This window comes from Clavelina lepadiformis, chromosome 1 (genome assembly GCF_947623445.1).
Source record: "Clavelina lepadiformis chromosome 1, kaClaLepa1.1, whole genome shotgun sequence".
NCBI lineage: Eukaryota > Metazoa > Chordata > Ascidiacea > Aplousobranchia > Clavelinidae > Clavelina > Clavelina lepadiformis.
The window spans coordinates 26,974,688-26,998,064 of NC_135240.1; the positions used below are offsets into that span (position 1 = coordinate 26,974,688).

Below are 23,377 nucleotides of genomic sequence, written 5' to 3' on the forward strand. Positions count from 1 at the left end.
CATAGTTATGGAGGCATCACACTTCTTTCGTGTTTAACATTTCTACTATAATTTTTTTCTGCGGCATTGTAATTGTTTCGATGTTTGTTTATTTCAGCTTTCTATATATTTATTTGATTTTAAGCCCTGACTTATAAAGTTTTTTGTACCTTAATATTAAATAATTTTACGGGTTCCATTCAAAGGCAACTTACATATTTCATGAAAGCAAGATTTTATTTATTCATTTTGGTATTTTTATGGAGAATAAAAACTCCTATATTACTGTAGCTTCTATACCCATGCCATGCTCAAACCATAGATGTTACACAAACACGGTTAATGTAAATTAAACACGGTTAATCATTTTCACAGTACACCTGAAGAAGCAAGCTTATGCTTGCGAAAGATCGTGTCGAAAAACATAAAGTTAACTTTCAGAGTGCCAAACTATACCTTGTTTTTTATTTTACTGTACTTTAAAATTTGGTTAACACGGTTCAGACAATATCAACGGTTAATGTAGTGTCTATGCCCAAACTAAATTAATTTAAGGAAATTAACCCAACATTTTCGAATTGAGTATTAATAAAGTTCCTATTTTTTCACCATCTTTCTCTTCAAGAGAATCTATTGTGTGGTGGTAGCATTATTTTGGGAGCTTTGCTTATTCACTGGTATTCCATAATAACCATTTCTCTAGTTGTGACCTGGTTGTGACGAATTTCGAATAATACAAAGAAAACTATTGTGATTGGATTAACTAATTACCTGGCGCGTCATAACACCATTTCCATATGTCGGGGTTTATCAGGAGACTTTGTGGAATGGAAAAGCCTACGTCTTATCACAGTAAAGGTATTTATTAATTTAAAATTTAATCTAATCGGAATTTTGTACTTTAGCATATAGTAGACTAATGTGCACGCCGAAATTTCTATCTTTACACCAATTCATAACAAACAAGGAAATGTTGGTTGTTTGAAACTTATAAACACAGAATTGAAGGTTCAATGCATGCCATCACCCCAAAATGTGTGTCTTTATGTACACGATTTTTTATTAAAAACGGCGTTGTCAGGTCTTTTAGGCTTATTAATGAGAAAAAACTGTCTTCAGCTTTTAATTCCGATGTTTCGTAAAGTTAAGTTCCATGTACAATGATATTTTTTCGAGGTAAGTGAGAAACAATCATGCCTGGAGATGATAAAACATGAGATTCGTTCACACTTAAACCTGCCAGTCAAGTTTTCCACTGCATCAAAGACACCACAAGTCAGGAATGGTCACAATTTAGTTAGTCTGACACCTGTGTATAGGCTAGCAGAGCACTTTGACATGGTTGTGCATTTCCATACTACACCTAGGAACTTGAGCTATGAGAAGGACAATTCAATCCAGGCTGCCAAGTCAACTAAATCCTTCGACAGCCATACTATATACAGTGGAAAGTGTACCACACCCATGCACTAAGTGTACACATCAGTGTGCATGCTGAACTTTTTCTTGTTCACGATGATTCCTTATAAATAAACAAGGCATACTTGATCCTTTGAGCGCCAATATGCAGTACATACACAAAGAATTAAAGTTTCAGTGCGCGCTGACAATTTAAAGTTTGTGGCTTTGCGCAAGGGCGGTACACACCACCCTGATATATGCCTCAAACTTTTATTTTTGATTCCCAAAATTTAAACAACGTTGAAAGCTGTTGAATTAATTTATTAATAGAACATGGGTGGATAAGCTAAATAGTAACCTAAATTTGATCCAATTTTCAGTGATGGCATGCGTTACACACTAGTATTGGAGCAATCTTTTTCAAGAAGGGAGTTTAACTCAAGTAGTTGGCACTGTCCCTCCTCTTTCAGCTAAGCTTAGTAGGACCGAAATATACTTGATTTCTCATACCAAATCAATTCTTTTTCTCCAGTAGCCTTGAAAAAGTGCGAGGCTAACCACAATAGTGCAACGAAGAGCCTGCTCACGAAAATATAATGTACAGGAAAATTAACAAATCAAAGGATTTAAAACATGCAAGATAGCAATGATACAACTGTGCGTCTGTGCTATAAGATGGTAGGTTAGCGTGGTCACCAAACCCACAAGTGTAGCCTATAAGAATAATGTTTTCTTAACATTTTATAAGAAACATGTTCCTGAGTATACTAGTCACCTGTTTAGTCTAAGTTTTATTTCTCCTGTCCGCCTCACTGAACCACAAAGAACTTATTGTGTGGTAGCCTATTGATCGTAGTGGGAATTTGGCCCGCGTTTGTCAGTTTTCATGATTATTTGGGCCTTTGTGAAAAAATTTTGGTGACGCCTGGTCTAAGCTATAAAAATTATTCTGTGTTATCTAAGCTCGTATCTTTCTGAAACCTCACGTCAACGGTTTTGCTTAAATCGCTTGACATATGGGTTTCTCAAGTTCATTTGTATGCAAGGTAAGCAGTGGGAAAGCAAAGTGACAGAGATCCAAGAGGAAAATAATGCATTATGATGAAAAATATGAAATCACGTAACCTATGAAATTGCCTTACTGAGATTTCAATATATTTCTCTCTGTTTTAGCTCGGACCCCGGTTTATCCTAACTCGGACGTTGAGCGATTCAAAGTTCCGAATAAGAAAGTGGATTGGTCTGTCACCTATGAATATAAACCTGTTGAATACACGGCACCATCTGTTCTGAAGGGACCAACCTGGGCGGACCCTGATTTCCTGTATGAAGCTCATTGTTGTCTCATCGTCTTAATTTTTTGTATCAACGTCATCAATTTCTATTTCTAGAGACGACCTCTATGAAAATATCAAGTTTAACTCGCTTGATGGTTCCGTCAATAGAAAAAGTTTTACAGGAAATTACGAGGTTTGAGTACATTTTATCAGTTAATTTCATATCACTCCCGTGTAAGCTCGGTGCTTTTGTCATTAGCTAATGGAATGAAAATTAGAGTAGTTTCTATAGTCTGTAGACTATAGAAGCTTGTGCTGACCTCGGTAGAAGGATTTAATTTATCGACTTTCACCAATGTGTATGGAACCTGTGTTTTTGTTACTCTCTTAATATTCCGTTTATTTGCATTCGTCAACACTTTAAAGATAGTTGACAACAAACCCCAAAATCCTGAAGGCCGCACGGGAATCAGCGGTCGAGGCTTATTGGGTAAATGGGGACCTAACCACGCAGCTGACCCCATTGTAACAAGGTCAGTTACTCTTCAGCCGGAAGAACACAATTTTCCATTGAAATTTCTCACCGTTTAAACTGATCTTGATTTCATTTTTACATGTATTTGAACGCGTAGCGCTTTCAAAGCTGGCATTGTTTCTTCATTTCTACAACTCCAACGAATAAAGACGAATTTGAAATTTAACCAAAACTTGTCCCTTTAGGTGGAAGCGAGATGATGAAAATAACACTGTAACTGAGAATAAGACAAAGAAAAAGATCCTCCAGTTTGTTGCGATTCGAAGGAAGGATGGCGATCAAGACTGGGCGATACCCGGGGTAAGAGACACAATGATTATTTTGAAATGATCCGGCAGGAAAACATCTTCGTCTTATTAAGGGGATGGTGGATGCAGAGGAAACTGTGTCCTTGACTTTGAAGCGTGAATTTGGTGAAGAGGCGCTGAATACGTTAGAAGCACCACAAGAGGAAAAGAAAAAACTCGAATCCTTGTTGTCAGATTTGTTCGAGAAAGAAGGAAAATTGGTGAGAAAATCGAGCTTTTCAACCAAACATAGATCCTCTGGAGTTGCTGTTATCATTTTTTTCTCGTGGTTAGATTTACAAAGGCTATATGGATGACCCCAGGAATACAGACAACTCGTGGATGGAGACAGTGGCAGTCAATTTTCACGATGAGTCAGGTATGAGTCATACTCTCCTATTGTTGCGTCACTACCGCACTATCAGGTTGCAATATTTATTGACAGTGACGTTGAAAAAGAACTAGTGTTGTGTTTGATCATTAAATGAGTCATTGAATAACGAGCAAAAAGTTGACAGGACAAAAAATATCCTGATTTTGTAAAAACATCTCGGCAGGAAAGCTGGCGATTGTTTGGAGACAAGTCCGGGTTGACTGCAAACTCTTTTCATTGGTATCAGCCATAGTGTATATCTCGTGGAAATTTTGCGTTCTAGAACAATACACTATCTATTCATAACTACACATGTCAGTGCGGTGTTCCATCATACGCGCACGCTTATCGCGAAATAGTTGTTTGCGAAGTTACATCATTCGAAGAAGGCAAACAGTGATGTCCACGTCACAATTCCTAAGATAACCCAAGTCTTAAAATTAACCTCATGTGACTCAAGATTAATTGTCTGGCGTATTTATCACAGTGGTAGAAGAGCATCACTGGATGCCTATAATAGTAGGTAGTGTCTATTAAGAATATTCATTGTGCACTAACAGAGCGAGTGGAACCACTTTGGTGGAATAACTCACGTCAAGGCCCGTTGTGAAGAGAATGTGAGGTTCCACTTATTGCACCATGTTTGTCCTCTTTCTGTTTCAGGTGAAAGCGCGGGGCGTTTGCCGCTGAATGCAGGCGATGACGCAGGTTCTGTGCGATGGATGGACATAAGAAAAGACTTGAACCTATATGCAAATCATATCTCCTTATTGCGGCAGGTTGCGTCAAACCACGATGCTTCATGGTAGCACTGTGCAAGGGGATTTCCCTTCGCATGACCTTACGTTTCATCCCGATATTTTATAAATTTATCCCTCTAACCCTATTGCGGCATTTAGGCATTATTATTTTTTTAAACTACCGCTACTACATTCCCTTTCCAATTAATTATGGCTTTGCTATGATTGGCCAATAACATTCTATTGTGACCAAATTAGTTCATTTGTTCTAGCTTAAGGTTATTGAAAGTGTTTTTGTTTCCTTGTCAGTTTGTTCGAAAGAACCACTCGTAAGTTATAATCTACTCTGCACTGTTTTTCTAATTCTGTTTATTAATTTTAACATCGTATTCTTCAGTTTGTGAATATTTGAAGCCGATTGTATTATAATTATGCAACACTTACCTAGTCTTGCTGCTGCCATTGCTGGAAATGTTCTTATAAAAATTTGAATGATCTGGGGTCAATTTAAGTGGCTCGTCATCGCTGTGTCCAAATTAGTTTGGTTGGCATTTTTTCAAACAAGTGATATTTTTTAGAAAATTATTCGATTTTGTTGCCTAAACCTGCATTTTTTTCTCGTCACGACCGTCACGTTACCAAGATTACCAAAATGACTGGAATCATTTTGGGCTCTGACTCAAGTCATTTAGGACGTTTAACTCAAGTCCATTCGTGAGAAGATGCAATCAATCACTGACTCTAGTCATTACAACACTGGTCTTACCGCTTCGGCAAGATCTCAAAACTGATCGTTACTGTCATAAAAATGGAAACATAGTGGGGATTTCCCCCAACCAATTGGCGATTCAAAATTGTGACCATGCAGATTCACATGTTCCTTGACATTATTATATACGGCTTTTAAGCAAGCTTTACACAAAGCGGTTACGAAAATACTTGAATGCCGCTGAATTTTCCAATCTTTCTACTACCTTTGTCATCTATTGCATTATATGTTCTGCAAAGAGTTTTTGTCTGTTGTAGCTGGTTTGTTAGGTTCAGAGTTTTGCTTTGTGACCATTCCCGTGCCGCTAGAGTGAGCTCGTACTTAATAAAAATTTTCGATGAGCAACTTCTTTTTTTGGATAATAGCTACATCGTCATTCAAGGCGTACCAGGAAATTTTGCTCGGTTTTTTAAAAAAATTTTGAACCTCTCGTAAATTGGTTTCTTTTCTATGTACAGGCTCAATTATTATAATTATAGCGGGCACTTCTTAAGATACCAAGTGTTTTGATTCATAGTTCATGGAGTATTTCCAGTTGACATCAGCGATTTGAAATAAAGTCGAAAATAATACGTTGATTGTCGAATCCAAAACTGCTTAAGAATAGTGGCAAACAGAATTCTCAAATTAGAAATGAAAACAGCTTTTTAATTTTTACCTCAACCAACGCCAGGAGTTGGCTTTATGTACAACAAACTGTGCACTCGCAAAGAAGCAAGTATTTGTTATTGCCGAGAACGAACACATAAACTAAGTCTTTCCTTTCGTTGTGTAGCTAACGCTGGCTCGTTTTAGAAATCGTGCCATGATTGCTGTGATTTTTGTTTCTCTGGGCGTCGGTCTATTCCGGACTATAAACAATAGCAGTTTATTTTGTCACATTCATTGCAGATCGATCAACAACAAGTCTTTATCAGATTAACCAATCGTATTTTTTATGCAGTTGTAAGTGACGTATCAAGCGTAGTTGTTTGTAAATAATGTCTTCAATGCTGGGACGTGACGTATCTGGTAAACTGGTGTCGAATCGAGTAAAAGAGCTTAAGGCCATTTGATTTTTCACGACAAGATCAGAATTAAAGCTTCCTCTGTCTGGTGACGGCTGTTCATGTTAGGTTTCGGCAAAATTCTGGGAAAGTTTAGGAAATAAATCCATATTTGTGAATAGCTGGCTTCAAGTAGACAGATTTAGATTTTCCAGTTTCATGAGAGACTTTGGTGCTGAGTTAGAAATGTCAAGATTATGTTACTGTTAGCATTTATTTAACATGGGCTTGGTTGTGGTAAAGCGACAAGGCCAAGTGTAATTTAGCAAAACATGCCATTGCCCAATTTTTGTCTTCTACATAGAAATAAAGTACAACTGTATTTCTCATGTCAGCGCGTTAACCAGCAGATGACTAATTGTGTGATAACAAACGCAATTGATACGTTAGTTTCAGAGCAACAACGCCAAAAGCAACAACCGTTTCCCGGCCCAAGGCGTTTTGCATGAAATCTCAAAATCCCTCAAAAGTTTTAAATTGAGCTTGTCAAATACTAGGACAGTGTAGTGAATGTAAATATGTGGATCAAGCAGTGTGGGTGGAAGGAAATACTTGTCACCTATGTGCTGCTGGTAGCGTTATCTGACTGCCTTGAGGAAGAAAGTTTCAATCTCACGCAAATTACCAGTTCATGCGTTCTAGTTCGACTGGATGAGCGTGACATCAGAGAAGAAACGGACGAAAATGCGTAAGTATTTGATCAACTGCAGAAAACTCTTTCATTAATTGTTGGAGTTTATTCAATGACCTATTATATTTTTCAACATTAGCGCGGTTGGAATAAAAAACAAGGGTAGTTGTTATTACAATGCGCTGATGAAAAAAAAATTAAGAAGCGGGAAAAAGTGCACGAAAATAATAATCGTAATAACTGTTGATAACAACTGGCATGGCCTAAAACCTATTTTGTGAATTCGTCTTCAGAATGCCGGAAAGGTCTTACCCAGTCCTCAACTGTAGTCAGATAGATATAAATGCGCTGAAGACTTCTCAACTAAACCACTCAGAAGTACAAGGGTTTTTGATTCAGTGAGCATATTTGTTTTTCTCCTTTATTAAAATAACTATAACCTTATTGATGAAATTATTATCTCACCGGGTCACGGTCTGCTGACTTCGGCTTCTGTGCAAACCAATGAGGTGAAGAATAGCTTTACACGTTATCGCTTTAACTATATGTTATTCATTTTCTTCAAACAAAATTTTTTGACGTAAGAATGGGAAACATGACGAGTTTCGACATCGATAATCTGGGTGTTTTCCCCAACCTGGAAACAGTCGAGTTTCGTGGAAATGAAGGAATGGAGATGAGGTCGACGCAGACAAAGCAAGCTTTTCATCGCGTTTTCAGTTTAACTGTTACGTAAGTTATGACGTATTTTGCAGTATCTTTTTAGCGTTTTTCGCTTTGTGTTTGGCAACCATTAAGCGGTAGTCTTGAATTCTTATAGAGAGAACTCTTTGGGTAAATTTCCGACCGACCTCCTCCAGTCTTTTCCCAATCTCACTCAGCTGACCTTGACACGCAACAACGTCACCAGCCTTCCCGGGGATATCCTAATCACGTGTCCCAGGCTTAAGGTATCATGCAGTCGATTGTAAATCTGATGCTGAAGCTGCGACATTTTATTTCATCGTTTGCTTTTCTTCCTTTTTTCAGTATCTTAATTTGGCTTACAACCCTTTGAATGAAAGTGTCGTCAACACGACTTGGTTATCGTCAGCTGTCAATCTTAAAAGTCTAAGCCTTCGCGCCACTGGATGGATGGATGTGTCAAAAGCATTTAAGAAAGCGAAATGTAGGTCGACGATAACCCATAAGCGGCTGTGGTGAAATTAAGTAAAAATTTCTTGGGCTATTTTACCGATTTAATGACAAATAACTAATAATAAGGTTTGTCTTATTTTTCATGAATTCGTTGCCCATTGAACCAACGATTTAGATTTAGAGTTTCTGGATCTTTCCGATAATAAAATTACAAGAATAGACACAAAATCCTTTGGGAAAGCTGCAAATTTGAGAACATTAGTCATGGCAAATAACGACATTTCCGACATTCATTTCAAAGCTTTCAAAGGTATTTTTGTGGCGTTTTTTATCCGCTTGTTATAATCATAGTTAAATTCAGTATTATGAAGTTGGGATGAATTATATTCTTGCCATTTTTTTTTTCTGGAAAAAAACGTGTTTCCACTTGCAGGAACAGTGAATTTGAGATTAATTGATTTGACCGAAAATAAGTTGGAAACACTCTACCAGGGAACATTCGATTATAGCCCGATCGATGAACTTACCGTAGAACTCTGGGAGAATCCGTTCATCTGCGATTGCAAATTGCTTTGGTTGTTTGATTGGACGACGAATGTAAGGGTCACTTTTCACGTGAATCACACAACGCCTTCACCGGAAGCAATGTCGTTACTGTAGCTTATTTTTGAAGTATTTTCTTCTGCTTTTAGTTAGCACGATACGGAAGTTACCCGGACATCCGATTAAAATGTCACAATCCCTCGCGAAACCACGGTAAAAAGTTTTCCCCTGTCCACACCTATCAAGCCCGTCCCGAAGGAATTCAAGCCCAGGACCTTACTTGTCTCTCTACTGACACCAAGTGGACTGGTGCGCAGTTTTTGTTTAAAGCTCTTTTCAAAATTTGAACGTTAAGTATTTTTATTCAATAATTTATACTAGGTGGCAGTAATGTTTTTGCATCAACATTTACAACGACGTCATCAACAACCACAACAGCCCCTAAAGCGATTCTCACACCTGGGCCTTCCCCTCCGCCTGTTAGTGATGTCTTCCAGCTTAAGGTTGAATGTCCTGAGCAGTGCGAATGCTATGCAAGCAGGCAGGATTACCTCATGCACTTTACACGTAAGATTGACGCGTCTTTGTCATATCGAGGTAGTTTGAAAAGTCGCAGAGTACTGTAGGTAATAAAATTACAAAGCAAAACTTACCGTGTTTGAGTTTGGTGGTGGTACTGCGACTTTCAATGCGGTTATAGCACCGCAGCCTACGTTTTATTAACCTTTCGGAGCTTTGTCACCTTTTCTCGTTTATTGATTGTTTGTGAGCGTTTATTTATTGTTTTACTGCAACGTAAGAAGGAGAACACCAACTTTTCGTTCCCATTGCCAATGGCAAAAAATAAAAGGACATGGTAAGGAAACGTTTACCAACAAAGTGTTTATTTATGCCAGGTCGACCGGAAGATTTTGACATCTGGTTCCCACTTCTGCGGTGCATGGGAAGCAAACACACATCGATACCGAACCAAGCAAGACAAGATCTAAGCGGTGTTGTTATGAGCAACGGGATTCTGGATCAACTTGACCTTAGTTCCATCAGCAAATTTCGCTCGCTCCGATCTATTTCTTGCCCCGGTTTGTTTTTTCGTGTAACATGCTTGTTAGCCCTAGAATCTAGATCACGTTTTTCTCGACTGTTCAGCAATCGCGACATGGACATCAATTACTTTTCAGACAATAAAATTCGATCCTTGCTTCCGGCTAAAGATGTTGTTTTTGATGACGTAACAGTTGTGTCCTTGGAAGGAAATCTCATCACTTCTGTGTCAAGAGAGTTTCTATCAAGTTTTCCCAAACTTAAAAAGCTTCGGATTTTTAATAACCAAATCAAGACATTTCCTGACGACCTCTTCCTTCAAAACCCGTACGTCATAATGCGCTTTCTTGCAACTGTGTAAATGGTGACAAAAGAGTCAAATTTTGAATTCAGGGCTTTAAGCAAAGTGTTTCTGGGGCCCAACCCAGTAAGTGGTTTCGAAGGAAAATGTTTACAAAACTCCACTGTCTTGGTGAACGTTGGTTTAAGAGGTATGGGGCTACATTCTGTGCCAGACTTCATCAAGAATAAGGTGCTGATGAATGCATATTAAAATTATACGTTTCTATTATGTACAAATTGTATCTATTGTTAAGTGTGTTTATATTTATTCTTATCGGATTATGACGTAGGTTTATCATTTTGTAGGTTTACTTAGTGAAGGTTGACCTTAGTGATAACTATGTCATCAAATTGCATCACGATGATTTCATGAATGCGTCATCAATCACGGAGATTTCGTTGGAGAATAATAACATCAGCTTTATTGAAGAAAACGTATTCAAGTAAATTTTCTTTCAAAATTATTTCCAGTTTCAAGCGTTGCTTATTGGCTTTTGCGAAAGTGATTGGTAACCTACAATGAACGTGAAATAGAACGTAAATGAAATAATCCATTTCAGGCAGCTGCCAAACTTAGAACATGTCGATCTCTCTGAAAACTTCTTTACAAAACTGCCTCAAGGCTTATTTTCGGTAAACAAGTACCTCTCACACGTTGAACTGTGGCAGAACCCGATTCAGTGTGATTGCCACATTCATTGGTTTGTTGTTTGGATCAAGCAGGTACCGGCAATTCCTGAAATGAAATTTTCTGATAGTTTTTTGTAGATGTTGCCACGGTTGACTTAGTTATAGCAAAGCATCTTGTCTGGTTTGACTCAGTTAAAACAAGCCACTGAATACCTACGTGGCCCCAACACAATGTTCATGGAATACCATTCTGTAGATGAAACATCATGATCCAGCAACCGAAATTAGATTTCGATGCGAGGGGCCTATGCGAATGAGAGGAAAAACATCTGACCAAACACAACCTTCCGATTACACTTGCAGTGACGGCGATAGCCACAGTGAAAACGCAGGTACGTTAGTGAAATAGGTGGTTATGTTCATTTGGAAGAAAAATGTTTCTAAAACGCTAACAATTCTTACTAGAACCGACAACAGTAACAGGCGGCAATGGACTCTACACAACGCGAGACTTAGTTATAGCCGTTGCTTTGACACTGCTATGCACACTTATCTGCTTGTTCGTGATAAGGTTTATTTCAGTTCGATTTTGCTGTAAAGACCATGGAAGTAATTGCTTTTCCAATCAGTACTACAAATTTTCTGCACTCGGAGCAGGTTCAACCTTACGCGACACCGTTACGCTAGCTGAAACTAGTGATGTGCTGTAAGTTCAAATATTAACCTTGCTTGGAATTTGGTCTGGTTGCGGGAATTTTTAACATTTTGTTGCACGATGCACATCTATATAAAAACTAGGTAACCTATTTACACCTTGTTTATGAATCCAAATAATACAGCTGCGTTGAAGAAATATTTCACTTTTTAATCGAACGCCTGTAGGGTTTGTTATACGGTCTTATTTAAGCACAACTGCATTTTCGTTTATGATTATATTGTGACCATAGAAAAAATTATATTGCACAGTGCTTTTTGTCAGTCGTGTTATGCTCTTATTGCAAATAAGTTATAATTGACATTGATTCTGTTTTAAACAACATCATGCATCGAAACACAGGCAGACTTAATTTGTAGAGTCGTCTGCAAAGATCGTTTGTATATTTCCGTTTCTGAAAAAAGGATATACTGTACACTGAATAAATTGAAAGCATAGAAATCACAATAAAAACTTTTTCATAAAGTGTGAAATACCATGGCGCTCTCATGCGGTGAGAGCTCTACCAACCAATCACCAGATAACAAGTTTATTTCATTCCTGCAGGCAATTTTAGATTAACGATTTAAGCTTTTGGGGCCTTGCTAAATTTATCCCGTTCATTGATTCTTTGTGAACTTAATTTATTTTTATTGTAGTAAGGTAAGCACAATATTTTCACTCCAAACAGTCAATATCGAAAATTGAACAACTGGTTACGTTACAAAGACCAAGTGGCAAGCGTCACAGGGTAATACAATTTGGTGGCAAGTTATGGTTAAGATTAACTTTGACGGGTTGGCACCGACGCCAATGTAGTTGTGGTTGTGTTTTGTTAAACTTAGAGATCCGTTGTTTTTTTGTGAAGTGAATTGCAACCTATGTAAGGTGGTTTACGCAAAAAATGTCTTAAATATTTAACCTAGTTTGTTTGATATCACAAAACCTTATCGTAGTGAAAGAAACTATTATTTGATTGATATCGTGGTTCAATTTTGCCAAGTAGCCTAGCCTACGGTACGGAACGATTTCACAGGCTCACAACAACGGAACGGCTTTACTTACCCGTCTGTCGTAAGTTTTGTGATAGGCTAGTTATAAATTTTTTATAGATTAAAGTCCATAGACAAACATAAACTGACAGCAATTAGTGCGTAGGCTACCTAGATTACCATGTAAAAAATGTAATTAACGAAATAATACCAGCATACGGTGTAATCACTGAACCATGTATAACATAATCATGTTTTGGCTGTTGGGCTTATGTCTAAAGGTTAACCTAATCCTTATATATGAAAATGCTGAAATTTCATAAAGTAGGCTAACTGTACTAGCTACTTGATAGGAATTAGTAGTATTAGGCAATATGTAGTCATTTCTCATGCATTGAAAGATGTAAAGCTTTGTTCAACATCAGTTTAATTTAGTTACACTGAAGTTGGAATAAATACCGTCTTAAAACCATGGGGTGCTGTCGTTCAAAGATGAAAGCAAAGGATAAAATTCCAGAGAAAAAACAATACAGCTGGGATAAGAGAAATAATGAGGTGATTGTCATTTTTTGCTGTTTTACTATTATCTTAGCTTATCGGCTGTTGTCAGCGTTTCACCTTCTGTAAATATCATAAATTGTGTGGCACTTTCGCCAGAGTATAGTACCGGTATCAGATATTGTAATTTTCCATTGCAAGTACTTGGTAGAATTTTAACATTTTCTATTAGCTCTATAGATATACCGCAAGCAATTGTGAATGAAATGGTTAGGAACACCCACCAAATTGGGTTATTTTTGTATATATATATAAGTTCTGTACGAATGCAATTATGAAATGATCTGATAACTGAGCAACCCAGTGTAGAGTCTTTGCCGGGAACTCCTCAGAATCAAGATGGCGTTATTACACAACTATCTAGTGACTATAGAGGATACTGTATATTTTTAATCGTGCAGTTATTAGTATTTCTTTTATTTGTGCATACTGTACATTCAAAGATTTAGTTGTCAATGTCAGGGTTTTAGTATTGGAAGTGATTATTTTATTGTAAGTACTTGTTGCAACGAGTTGGTATGTGATTTGTTGATTTTACTTGAATATATCAATAGTATTGATTTAAAGCAAACAGTTGCAGCTAGACTTAGACCAGCTTCAGATTGCTACATTATAACTTATGATTTATTATAAGTAAATAATAATGCACAAGCACTTGACACCTGCTACCGAAGTTTGACATCATTTGTATATGATTGTACTATTTTACAGTCGATCTAACTTTTCCTGTTAACTTAACGAAACAAAAGTCAAAATATGCCCTTAAATATATGCTTTGTGAACTGGTAGTTAGTGACTACCATTAGTATCATGACTATTCCCCAAAATATGCATTAATCTATTTTTGTTTTGAGTAGAGAATACTTAAATACTTTTAGATATGCTGTTGACACAATGATGCTGCATAGTTACATTTTGCAGTTGACATTGTTGCCATCTACCTCACATCTGACACCATCACTTTTTATTGGCAATCAATGTTTTTCATGCCGCTGTTTTTTGTTTGAGTTAAACTTTACATTTGAACAGTTTTTTGAAACGTAATTTCAAACATTTCTTGCCAATTTCTCCAGATTGATCCGAAAGATTTCATCATTGATGGAGCAGTTGATGATACGATAATCCGTAAACCTGGTACCATCAATGGCCAACAGTTTGTCGTACAAAACTGCAAGAATTCAAAGATATATTTGCTTGACCACGTTGCAACAATTACCGTTGATGATTGCACTGGTTGTGTCTTTGTTATTGGGGCCGTCAAGTACGCTTTATTTGAAATTGTTTATTAGATTGTAAACTGTAATTGCACCGTTATTACAATTTTTAGGTCAATGTCTTTTACAAGGGTCTTCTAACATCATAAAATACCAAGTTACACCTATCCAATAATCCTACATACCATTTCTCATTAAGATGCAAACTAACCAAATTCCCATCATTAAAAACATTGCATCGATAAATCTATTCCTATACAATTTTAATTCAAATTTTAGGTCTTCCATATTTCTTCGAGATTGCCAGGATTGCAAATGCATTGTTGCTTGCCAACAATTTCGGACGAGAGATTGCCAGAAAGTTGATGTTTTTCTAAGTTGCACGACGCAGCCCATCATGGAGTCTTCAGTGGGCATCATTAAAATATATCTATCTATAGTACTTAACTGACACTACAATTCACAGGAATTTTGATGTAGCAGCTAGATTGTGACGTCATCCCATAGAAATCTAATTTAAAAATGTTTTGACCTTGCAGGCTCGAATGCGCTTTGGCTGTTATCAGCTCGCATACCAAGGATTGCTTGAGCAGTTTGAACAAGCTATGCTAAGTGTGTACAACAATAACTGGAGCAATATACACGACTTTACTCCAACACCGCAGTCGAAAAATTGGAAAATGATCCATGAGGATGTGTCTTTGTCGGAACTTTTTCAAGTGAATTCAAATCCACGGTCGGAGCAAGGCAATGGTGATAATACTGTTGGTAGGAAATTCTGTCCAGATAAAGTTCTTATTTTATCACTCTTAAGTTATGATGTGCTTTTCATAACTACTGTAAACAAAAACCTACCGACAAAATAAAATTGAATTGCCCTACAATTAAAAAAATTAAATTGAGTTAAGTGATTTTGCTTTATTTTTGTAGGTTCAACACTAGATGGGGTTAGTGAGTTGAAACTTACATTTAAAAATGAAGACAGTGTTGTTCCACTCACCAGAGGTGCCAGAGAGAAGAGATACGACGACTCGTGCTTGGTGGTCGTATTTCATTCAGCAAATTCCTTCAAGGTTTGTTTTTATGATTTCAATGAAGAAAAACTTGGAAATAGATTCATTTCGAGTTAATCCCTTAGCAGCCGAGTGGCTCACGTATTAATGTCGTGAAAGACAGAAAAAAATACTTGATAACTTGTACATTGATTCAGAGATAATAGATACTGTGATGAAAGCAAATGTAATTATTCAAGTGATGTTATATAGCGGGCGACTTTAAATAAATTTCAAACTTTTATTTACTATAATCTTGTTTGATGGTTATCGGTTGGTTATGTTGGGTGCTCCCGATAAGTAAGATCTACTTTTTGTGCAGGCCTCGAAAGATTTTCTTGAAGCGGTTAAAGATAAAGTTGATCTGATTCAGACGAAAGAAGCGACACTGAGTCCGGATGAGGCATCCCGCATCTTTGCGGACTCCCCATCCATGTGGAAGTCAACCCAGAGAGGTAGAAAATTTATCATAAAGCATTATTCTTTAAATTACCAAGATTAGAAAGTATTCAGGGTATAATTTAACTAAGTAATATGTTGTTACAAGGTTTATCGGTTTTAAAGCTAGTTTCAGATGAGAATATGAAACAAGTAATCTTTCTTAATGAGATCTTTCTTGGTTGTGGAGAATGCTTTTTTCTCTGTTATTTCCCTGTACTAAATCATCCTAGGAGCGGTTGCAACATATTACATCTACATCAGGTTATGATAGATCAGGAAAGGCTTCTAATAATATCGCGCCTGGTTTGCATTATAGCGGTCATTGTTCAACACTCAATGGCGCTATCGCTGTGATACCCTTCTCAAAGCATTAACGACGCTTGCTCCTGCTTAGTGGACCTGACGAATAGATACAACACTAACTTTACACTTTTATAAAATTATAAACAAACAACGAACAAAGAAATATGCGACAATCGGAACTTGTACAAAGGTTATGAGCGATGACGAATCATGGATTTAAGTCGTGCAAAGACTCAGTCCAAGGATAAATATTATTATCATAGCACAGCTGCTTACACTGAGGTTTGTAATTTTCAAAGAGTCTCATGTTTTCTCACAGGTCCCGTGATTGGTCTGGAGTTCAACGGGGACGATTGCGTCAAAGTCTGTCATGACGTCATCGCTAAGCTGAGCAGCGAAGATCAACAATATTACGCGTCCAAGTCGTCAGCTGCCGCGAAACGTGTCATCGACCAGTTGTACAACTTCTGCGAAATGCAGATGATCGTGTGACGCAGGCGATGACGTGGTTGACTGGGATTGGTGCAAATTCATGCGGTGCTCGTATCAACTGAAATCATTTATCGTTCCGTACAGAACCGTTAGTGATTGCGTTAGTTGTAAGCTTCTGTCGGACCGGTAGCGCACTGTGATGTATTGTCGTATTTCGTGCGTGTGTATTTTGTATGTAATCCTAGATATTGTTTTTATCCACGTTCGCATGATTTCTATTACGTTTTATTGAATGTTTTAAATTTTTAGCTGCAATCTTCGCAAAATAAACTCTTGCGTTTTCCCCGTAAATGCGCCATTTTGTCTGCTTACGTCACAATTGACCCGGAATGAGTTCGCATTTTTTCAAAGTTGATCGTGATCGCTGCCTCGCCCGTTATGATGACGTCACAAAACCAGTTATTTTGTTTTTGTGGCGCTCCCTCCCTCTAATACGTCACCTACGTTGTGTAAGATAAAGTTGTCGCACAAACTGTTTGGCGAAGTTTTCATCGTGAGACGACCAAGCAAGGTGATGACGTAAGTAAGTTGTTTATTTTACAAAACCACAGGCAAAAAACGAAAAAGTCGAAACGCAGATTAGGTAATCTTTGTCGGAGTGGAATGTTACGATGATGGAGAAAATCCAGTCGGTGGAAAAAATTCCTTTATATTAAGGTCAAAGGTCAAGAATGTAGCCCAGTTGAGAGAGAAAATCGGCGTTTTCATGACAATCGGTCGCCCCTGTCGCTTTGCTGAGGTTGGGGAAGCTCTCGGAGTTGCTGATCGTCCTAAAAATGGGAGCCGTGGGCGGAGCTGGATCCGCGGATGTCCTTCTCCCATCTATGCTCTGCAGCTCGGAGTCGGATAAAGAATGAAGTAGAGACGGCGGGGATGCATCAGAAATCTGATCTCTGGGGAGTTTATCGGAAACGGGGGACATAGAATCGGAGGGGCATTGTTTTTGCTGCTCCCGTTCGGAATTGTTCATGGGCGAAGCGGTCAGAGTGTCCAAGAACCTGTCGATAGAATCTTTAGGTCTAAGCGGCATCTTTGTGATGTCTTGCTTCATCACTTCACATTTTGTTCCTTCTACTTTCGCCCTCAAAGCTTTCCGCACTTCCTCGTGCGACAGCGACCTCTGCGTGGCATGCGTGGTAAAATTTACTGACATTTTAGTGCCCGTAGCGGTATTGTTGACAGATATTGGAGGGTTATCCTTATTAGGCGGAGTCGAAGCTCCGAGGAAAGACATGTAATCGATTTCCTCATCCGGCTCCGTATTTGAAAGCCACTCTAACATGCTCCGATGTTTCTCCTCCGAGAGATGTTGATTAACATCCGACATTCTTTGTCTCTTCCTCTGGAAAGCACCATCTCCCGTGGCCACCCTCTTCTGGCAACCTCCCGCTCGAATGTGGCTCACTTCAGGGGAATTCCCGGGTAAATTTCCATCTATTGGATGGAGACAAGTCGGATTGTTATTGTTGACGTCGTGTTTAACAAACAATGTTTCGTCGCTCCATCGTCGCACGTTCGTTCTTTCGTCGATCTTACAATGTTTGGAATGAGTGACGTCATACTTAATTCCACTTTCGCAGTTCTTCGGGTTATCCAAAAAAATTCCTCTTTTCTGCGGTGGAATTAAACTCACGTTAAAAACATGTTTTCAATGAAATGCGTGTATAAGTGATCATAAATCATTTACATGTGGGGATTTTTGGTTATCAACGTTATTTCCATACCATGTTTAATTATAAGTTATATAAAGTCATCAAGACGTTTGACAAGTGTTTTCACCTTTCCCGCTTCACTCTCTTTGACGGTTTGTTTGGCTCGAAAAATCTCTTGCGCTCTCTCCTTCCACTCTTTCGCTTCTTTCTCCACTTCCGAGATCCGCTCTTCCGCTTTTTCAAGCTGCTTCCGCAGTTCCGATATTATCCGCAGCAATTCCGCTTCTCCGAACAAATTCTAGAATAAAACAAAGATATTTTTACACAAAGCGATGCGTGGCTGAACTCCCGACGCCATGACGTGCATAATGCAGGATTTTAGTGAATTAGGAGAGAAACTTCCACCGTCCGATTAGTGTAAGGCCGTGACGACGGCGCCTTATACCGATAAGTGGAACGAAAACAAATCGGGCGAGTTAGTACCACGAGATTGCGATGGATTAGACCAAAATCGCAATCTCTTGCGGCGAACCAGAGCGATAAGATCGTGAAAGCTCGGTCCGCTTTGTTTTGCGGTTTTAAAAATTTCCACTCCGGAATCGCTTTTGTGCAAAATTTCCTTTGCAAGTTAATAAATATTGACTTATGCTAACCCAAAATATCAAGCTGGCAGGTAAAGTGTTTGAACTGATTAAACAAACCTGTAAATTATTCAACCAAATTTCGTCTCGCGCAGTATATAATCCCGTATATTTACCCCCAAGGCATCTGCGTTCTTAAACGATTTTATTTAGTTTGGGCGAGCGACCAAAACATCAGCGGTTGAGACAACTTTGGCTTTGACCTCGGTTATAATTACATGTCACGTTCGGCATTTTACTGGTCGGACCACCTTTTCCGCTCAAATATAAAATTAAATCCCAACCCTGGCTTTCCCGGTTTCCTCCACAATCAGGGCATGTGCTGTGTCCCAAATACTTGTAAAATTACATGGATATCTCCTTACCTTTTCACACGAATCCGGAGAGACGACTTTCGGTGTTGAGGGATTCTTGTTGGTCAGAGGGTATCGGCTAATTTTGAAGCCCTCCGGCGGGAGAGGCTGCTTCTCAAGCCCGGCATGTTGCTGCTTTTTTGCTCCTTCGCTTCTGTCGACAGGGACCAAAAGAGATTCAATGTCTGGCTTTGCTTGGTGGGTTGGGGTACTTGGGAGGGATTTCCCCTCATTCTGCAGGGATGATAGCGGCAAGCTCGTCACTGTGACACCGGACGTCGAAGCATATCTTTTTCTAAACGCCTTCTCGAGCGGAGATATTGCGGATTTTGTCGTTTTCTTTGCGGAATCGCAGAGTAAATTACTCATTTTCTGAACTCCACATGTGGAATGCCTCTTATTTGTCACAGGGGCGAGTCCGCTAATAAGGGTCGGGTTTATGGCTTCCGAACTCACGGTAAACACCACGTGCTGTTGCCCGGTGCGATCTGGCCTGGCGTGTGCTTTGGCGTTTCCATTCATGGAATTTCTCCTTTGTGTTGCTTTGCCATAAAGCTTCTCCTTTGTCGTTTCGGAGATGAGAGACGATTTTGAGCCCTCCTTTTCCGCCTTCTCCTGCGCAAGGATCCGGTCGTGCTCCTCCGAGAGATGTGAGATCGCTGAGAAGTCGATCGCGGTCTTGGAGTAGAAAGAGGGGGAATCGAGTTTTGATTCTTGTGTCGCTTTTTTCGAACTGTCGGATCCAGCAATCTCAATCTGCTGGTCGTAGCTCTCAGGCCAGGTGGGACACTTTAACAACGGGGGCCTGTTCTTTCTACCTGCCCTGCCCGCTTTGCCCCCGATGGACTTTTCCTTAATAATTCCCGTGCCCTTCTGACTAATGATCACGTGATCCGACTCATTATTACGTAATCGTAATCGTTTGTTAGCGCAATGACGCATCTCTTCTTTGACTGCGTCTTCTAAGGATAAAACCTCTTCGAATGGAAAGTCTTTGCAGTCAACATGTTCGACGCTGGCCAGTATCAATTTCCTTTCTTCGTCGTCGCCGCCAATTCTCTCGTCTAGTATCACGTGACCGGCTGACTCAGAGAGCGGGGTCATCAAAGGGTCAGAGAAAACGGTGGACTCATCTGTTGATTGTGACGACATAATACCTCTTGCGATTGCGTCCATTGTGAAATCGGTCATGTCTTTGCTGATAAAGTATGACTCAGCTTGCTGATTGCTTGTTGCTAGGTTACCGCACAAAAACACGTCATTGGTCGTCTTTTTAGCTTGAGATGCTTTCTTCTCGTCCATTTCATTTGCAACTGAACTAAAGCCCTCCGCCGAACAGAAACTACCTCCTTTTATTTTTGTGCCTGGCCAGGTCTGGGGGCAGGTCGCCAGCATATTTACCGGATTTAATTTCGCCTTATATCTGTCGGTACATCTTTGTTACGTAACAGTTTGTGCACGAAATGCAAATGGTAACTAAAACAAGTAAGCAAGCGGTAAATACATTTAAACAAGTTGCTCTATTTTTTCCCTTCATCCATAACCACATCGCTTTAGAAGTTTTAGGAAGCAGAATTCTTAAATAGACGCCAACGCTTAAAATAGATGGACGACATTCAAGTGCATTTGACGTCAGAATGTTGCTCTGTTAGCGAACAATGCAAAGTCCGTCTTTCACGTTTCGGGTATTTACGTCTTTTCACCTCCAAATGCGAAGCTGAGAGAAAATGAATTTATGAAGTCGCGGCCGAGCATGTTTTGACGTCGTGTTCAAAATCGTGAATTTATCATGTTCGTTGTTGTGAAAGATTCGTCTTGTAACGATCGTCGCTAAATCGCCGCCAGCAAAACAAAACACCGCCCGAAGACCATTATGATGTCACAAAACATTTTACGTCACAATTATGAGTGTGATTTACTCCATTAACCGCCATAATCGCGCCATTTCAAACGACCACTGATTTTGCGGCGATAACTTTATCGATTGCATGTGACGTACGTCATAATACAGAAGTAAACGGTCCTGTGTGAAGTAATCCTTTTTGAAAGTGGCCATTCGTTGCATAAAATGATATAATAATGTCTGTAGGTATTTGTCAAGACATATTGCAAGCATATTGCACATCTAAAATCGCTTATATCGTCATTTTGTATGTATATAAATTTTGAACGAGCACACAGTGCTAAAAAAGTTCAACAAAATTTTAGAAAACGATGAAATTATGACATTGGTTGTTGGTAAATCGACTAAACATTAATTCGCTCTGAATGCCGATGCTTAAGATACGCTTAAGATGTCCCCAAGTTTCGGCGAAACTTGATTTAAAATTTTCCATTAAATTTCGGATCTAATGGACCCGGACTAAAATAGCGCAAAACTAATTTCTAGCTTAAAACCGTCCTAAAAATACTCTCAGTTGCAAAAAATACTCTTGTTTTGCTCGTTTTGCTCACACTTAATCGAATTGACCAGCTTTTTTTGTGAAAAATAGGCCTTTACTCAGCGATGCAGAGTAAATGTTTTGCTATTTCACGGTCTGCTTGATATATTTGGAAACTTTACCCATTCATTGTTATCTTATGTGTGACGTCATACCTGCTGCAATTGTTTGAAAGCAAACTTCATCTCTGGTCCCAGGAAATTTTACGCCATGCACCACAGTCACGCTTCATTGAAAATCACGTCACGAAAATCATGCGTCCCACAAAAGTTGTGAGGTGTAGATCATCGCAATATTACTTTGAAAAGGAAACGCATCAAAACTATGTTTTTATGGCCACGTAAATGTCATTAAACTTTAAATATATTTTGCTTTGAAACTACCGTAATCATGGGCGGTTGTTAATACGTAGCAGTATTTATTAAACTATGCGAAATTACTCCAAACTGGTAATCTTTCGCTTCATTTGTGAGATGTCAAAAATTAATTACATCCGTTTCCGGGGTACTTTAAAACCGCTTATTTTCGCTGACATCTCAACTTTGTCGAATTCTTATAATGTTAAAGTAGTCCTTATATCATCTGTTTCATCCGTCAAGAAAAATAAATCGTTAGTCGCTGAAAGAATAAAGCTCAAGGACATGCAATTACGTAAAGTAATAACTAATAACTAATAAGTAATAACTAAAAAGAATACTAGATCAATTCTCAAATAAAAACGAATGTAGTTACAGCAAATGGCTAACGCAGTCCAAAGATATTTTTAGTTAACATTTCCTTAATAACCTTATTTTATTCATTCTTTTTACAAAAGAAATCAAGGTTGGTGGCACAAATGGTAGCGGCGACATTGACCACGGCTGAGAAAGAATTCCGCCGCCGGTAACACGGCGTCAGATAACGGCTGAAACTTGAAACGCCAAACGGTCTGTGCGCATTCAACACAAAACATTAAAAATATTATAGGCTATTCTTACCTAACACCAAACGTGGTTACTTGATAAAAAAAAACCTAAAAGTTCCGCAAAGTCTGTGGTTAAATTAAAGCAAAGCGACATTTGAAGCTAAATAGCAACAAAAAAATTGTTTCACGCGAAGCTAGCGCTCCGAAGAGCCATAATCCCACTGAGATTATTCTGAATCTTACCGGAGACAACTTCTGTTTCAACATAACCAAATGTTCCATCAATGCAACATCAACAACACCCGAACTGATTGAGCTTTGACTTTTGAAAGCTAAACTTTCGTGGTATAAAAGATAAGCTTATGTGGTTTACAAAGTTTCTCGATAAGGCATAAAAAGTCCCTTTTAACTCAATAATTTCAATCTGAGTGTTTCTTTATAAACAATTTGCGTCCAATAACGAGAAATTCCAATTGATGACACAAATATTGTCATTATTATCTCACTGAGTCAAAATTAGTAAATTATGGTCAACTTGTTATCGGCAACCCTTCCCTAAACTAAAGGATGTCCAGTCTATCTGCGTCAATGCTAATAGTTTACCCTATTGTCTTTGATAAAACCACGAGCACGGGTTGTAATTTAATGTAAAATTGTTTCCATTCGCTGTTTAACTTGCTGTCAACTGAAGTAATTGCAGTCTGCATATTTCCCTGAATCAGAATATCTCATCGAAACCAAAGATTTGGGCAAAAGAGCAAGGTCACATTGCTGGAGATTAGTTTAAACTTAGAAGTCTGTTTTAATAATCTCTTAATCACAACATAAAATGAAAATAAAATTGTTTTGAAAGGCATGAATATGACCTCAAAGCAGTTCAAAAAAAAATTAGGCTAATTTTCTGTTGTG

At 38.6% G+C, this 23,377-nt stretch overlaps 4 protein-coding genes across 5 annotated transcripts; 3 read left to right on the forward strand and 1 right to left on the reverse strand.

Moving 5' to 3' along the window:
• Window positions 1–568: 568 nt before the first annotated feature.
• LOC143469245 (ADP-ribose pyrophosphatase, mitochondrial-like) lies at window positions 569–5,933 on the forward strand. The gene is made up of 8 exons (XM_076966884.1): window positions 569–837; window positions 2,554–2,704; window positions 2,772–2,850; window positions 3,084–3,190; window positions 3,378–3,492; window positions 3,554–3,700; window positions 3,774–3,858; window positions 4,516–5,933. Exons 1-8 carry the CDS (start codon window positions 777–779, stop codon window positions 4,659–4,661), a joined length of 891 nt encoding a protein of 296 aa, XP_076822999.1. The 5' UTR covers window positions 569–776; the 3' UTR covers window positions 4,662–5,933.
• Window positions 5,934–6,272: 339 nt separating this feature from the next.
• Window positions 6,273–11,911, forward strand: LOC143469218 (uncharacterized). The gene is made up of 16 exons (XM_076966839.1): window positions 6,273–7,095; window positions 7,332–7,436; window positions 7,624–7,770; window positions 7,859–7,988; window positions 8,068–8,206; window positions 8,351–8,485; window positions 8,609–8,772; window positions 8,868–9,027; window positions 9,100–9,285; window positions 9,615–9,797; window positions 9,897–10,086; window positions 10,153–10,291; window positions 10,408–10,544; window positions 10,662–10,824; window positions 10,988–11,123; window positions 11,197–11,911. Exons 1-16 carry the CDS (start codon window positions 6,926–6,928, stop codon window positions 11,439–11,441), a joined length of 2,529 nt encoding a protein of 842 aa, XP_076822954.1. The 5' UTR covers window positions 6,273–6,925; the 3' UTR covers window positions 11,442–11,911.
• A 141-nt stretch (window positions 11,912–12,052) lies between these two features.
• Window positions 12,053–16,773, forward strand: LOC143469233 (protein XRP2-like). Of its 2 annotated transcripts, none has more exons than XM_076966864.1 (8): window positions 12,053–12,499; window positions 12,853–12,972; window positions 14,049–14,236; window positions 14,469–14,598; window positions 14,729–14,957; window positions 15,120–15,262; window positions 15,564–15,696; window positions 16,305–16,773. In XM_076966864.1, exons 2-8 carry the CDS (start codon window positions 12,889–12,891, stop codon window positions 16,475–16,477), a joined length of 1,080 nt encoding a protein of 359 aa, XP_076822979.1. In that variant the 5' UTR covers window positions 12,053–12,499; window positions 12,853–12,888; the 3' UTR covers window positions 16,478–16,773. The 2 variants fall into 2 exon arrangements, with proteins under 2 accessions (XP_076822979.1, XP_076822987.1); XM_076966872.1 differs by having other exon boundaries at window positions 14,729–14,942.
• Window positions 16,774–16,992: 219 nt separating this feature from the next.
• LOC143469225 (uncharacterized) lies at window positions 16,993–23,197 on the reverse strand. Its single transcript, XM_076966852.1, has 4 exons — window positions 22,712–23,197; window positions 19,136–22,492; window positions 18,257–18,427; window positions 16,993–18,089 (listed from the first exon to the last, which is right to left on the reverse strand). The coding sequence occupies exons 2-4, from the start codon at window positions 20,516–20,518 to the stop codon at window positions 17,136–17,138; spliced, it is 2,508 nt and encodes an 835-aa protein (XP_076822967.1). The 5' UTR covers window positions 20,519–22,492; window positions 22,712–23,197; the 3' UTR covers window positions 16,993–17,135.
• Between the last annotated feature and the right edge of the window lie 180 nt (window positions 23,198–23,377).

Bases quoted from the DNA above. Each gene is read 5' to 3' on its own strand.
- LOC143469233 (XM_076966864.1), top strand. From the start codon at position 12,889: ATGGGGTGCTGTCGTTCAAAGATGAAAGCAAAGGATAAAATTCCAGAG. The intron at 14,599-14,728 runs GTGGGCATCATT...TTGACCTTGCAG, and splicing joins AGCCCATCATGGAGTCTTCA to GCTCGAATGCGCTTTGGCTG. The intron at 14,958-15,119 runs GTAGGAAATTCT...TTATTTTTGTAG, and splicing joins CAATGGTGATAATACTGTTG to GTTCAACACTAGATGGGGTT.
- LOC143469218 (XM_076966839.1), top strand. From the start codon at position 6,926: ATGTGGATCAAGCAGTGTGGGTGGAAGGAAATACTTGTCACCTATGTG. The intron at 9,028-9,099 runs GTGCGCAGTTTT...AATTTATACTAG, and splicing joins TACTGACACCAAGTGGACTG to GTGGCAGTAATGTTTTTGCA. The intron at 10,292-10,407 runs GTGCTGATGAAT...ATCATTTTGTAG, and splicing joins CAGACTTCATCAAGAATAAG to GTTTACTTAGTGAAGGTTGA.
- LOC143469225 (XM_076966852.1), bottom strand. From the start codon at position 20,518: ATGCTGGCGACCTGCCCCCAGACCTGGCCAGGCACAAAAATAAAAGGA. The intron at 18,428-19,135 runs GTAAGGAGATAT...GTTTTATTCTAG, and splicing joins CTCCGGATTCGTGTGAAAAG to AATTTGTTCGGAGAAGCGGA. The intron at 18,090-18,256 runs GTGAAAACACTT...ATTCCACCGCAG, and splicing joins AAGAGAGTGAAGCGGGAAAG to AAAAGAGGAATTTTTTTGGA.
- LOC143469245 (XM_076966884.1), top strand. From the start codon at position 777: ATGTCGGGGTTTATCAGGAGACTTTGTGGAATGGAAAAGCCTACGTCT. The intron at 3,493-3,553 runs GTAAGAGACACA...CGTCTTATTAAG, and splicing joins AAGACTGGGCGATACCCGGG to GGGATGGTGGATGCAGAGGA. The intron at 3,859-4,515 runs GTATGAGTCATA...TTTCTGTTTCAG, and splicing joins CAATTTTCACGATGAGTCAG to GTGAAAGCGCGGGGCGTTTG.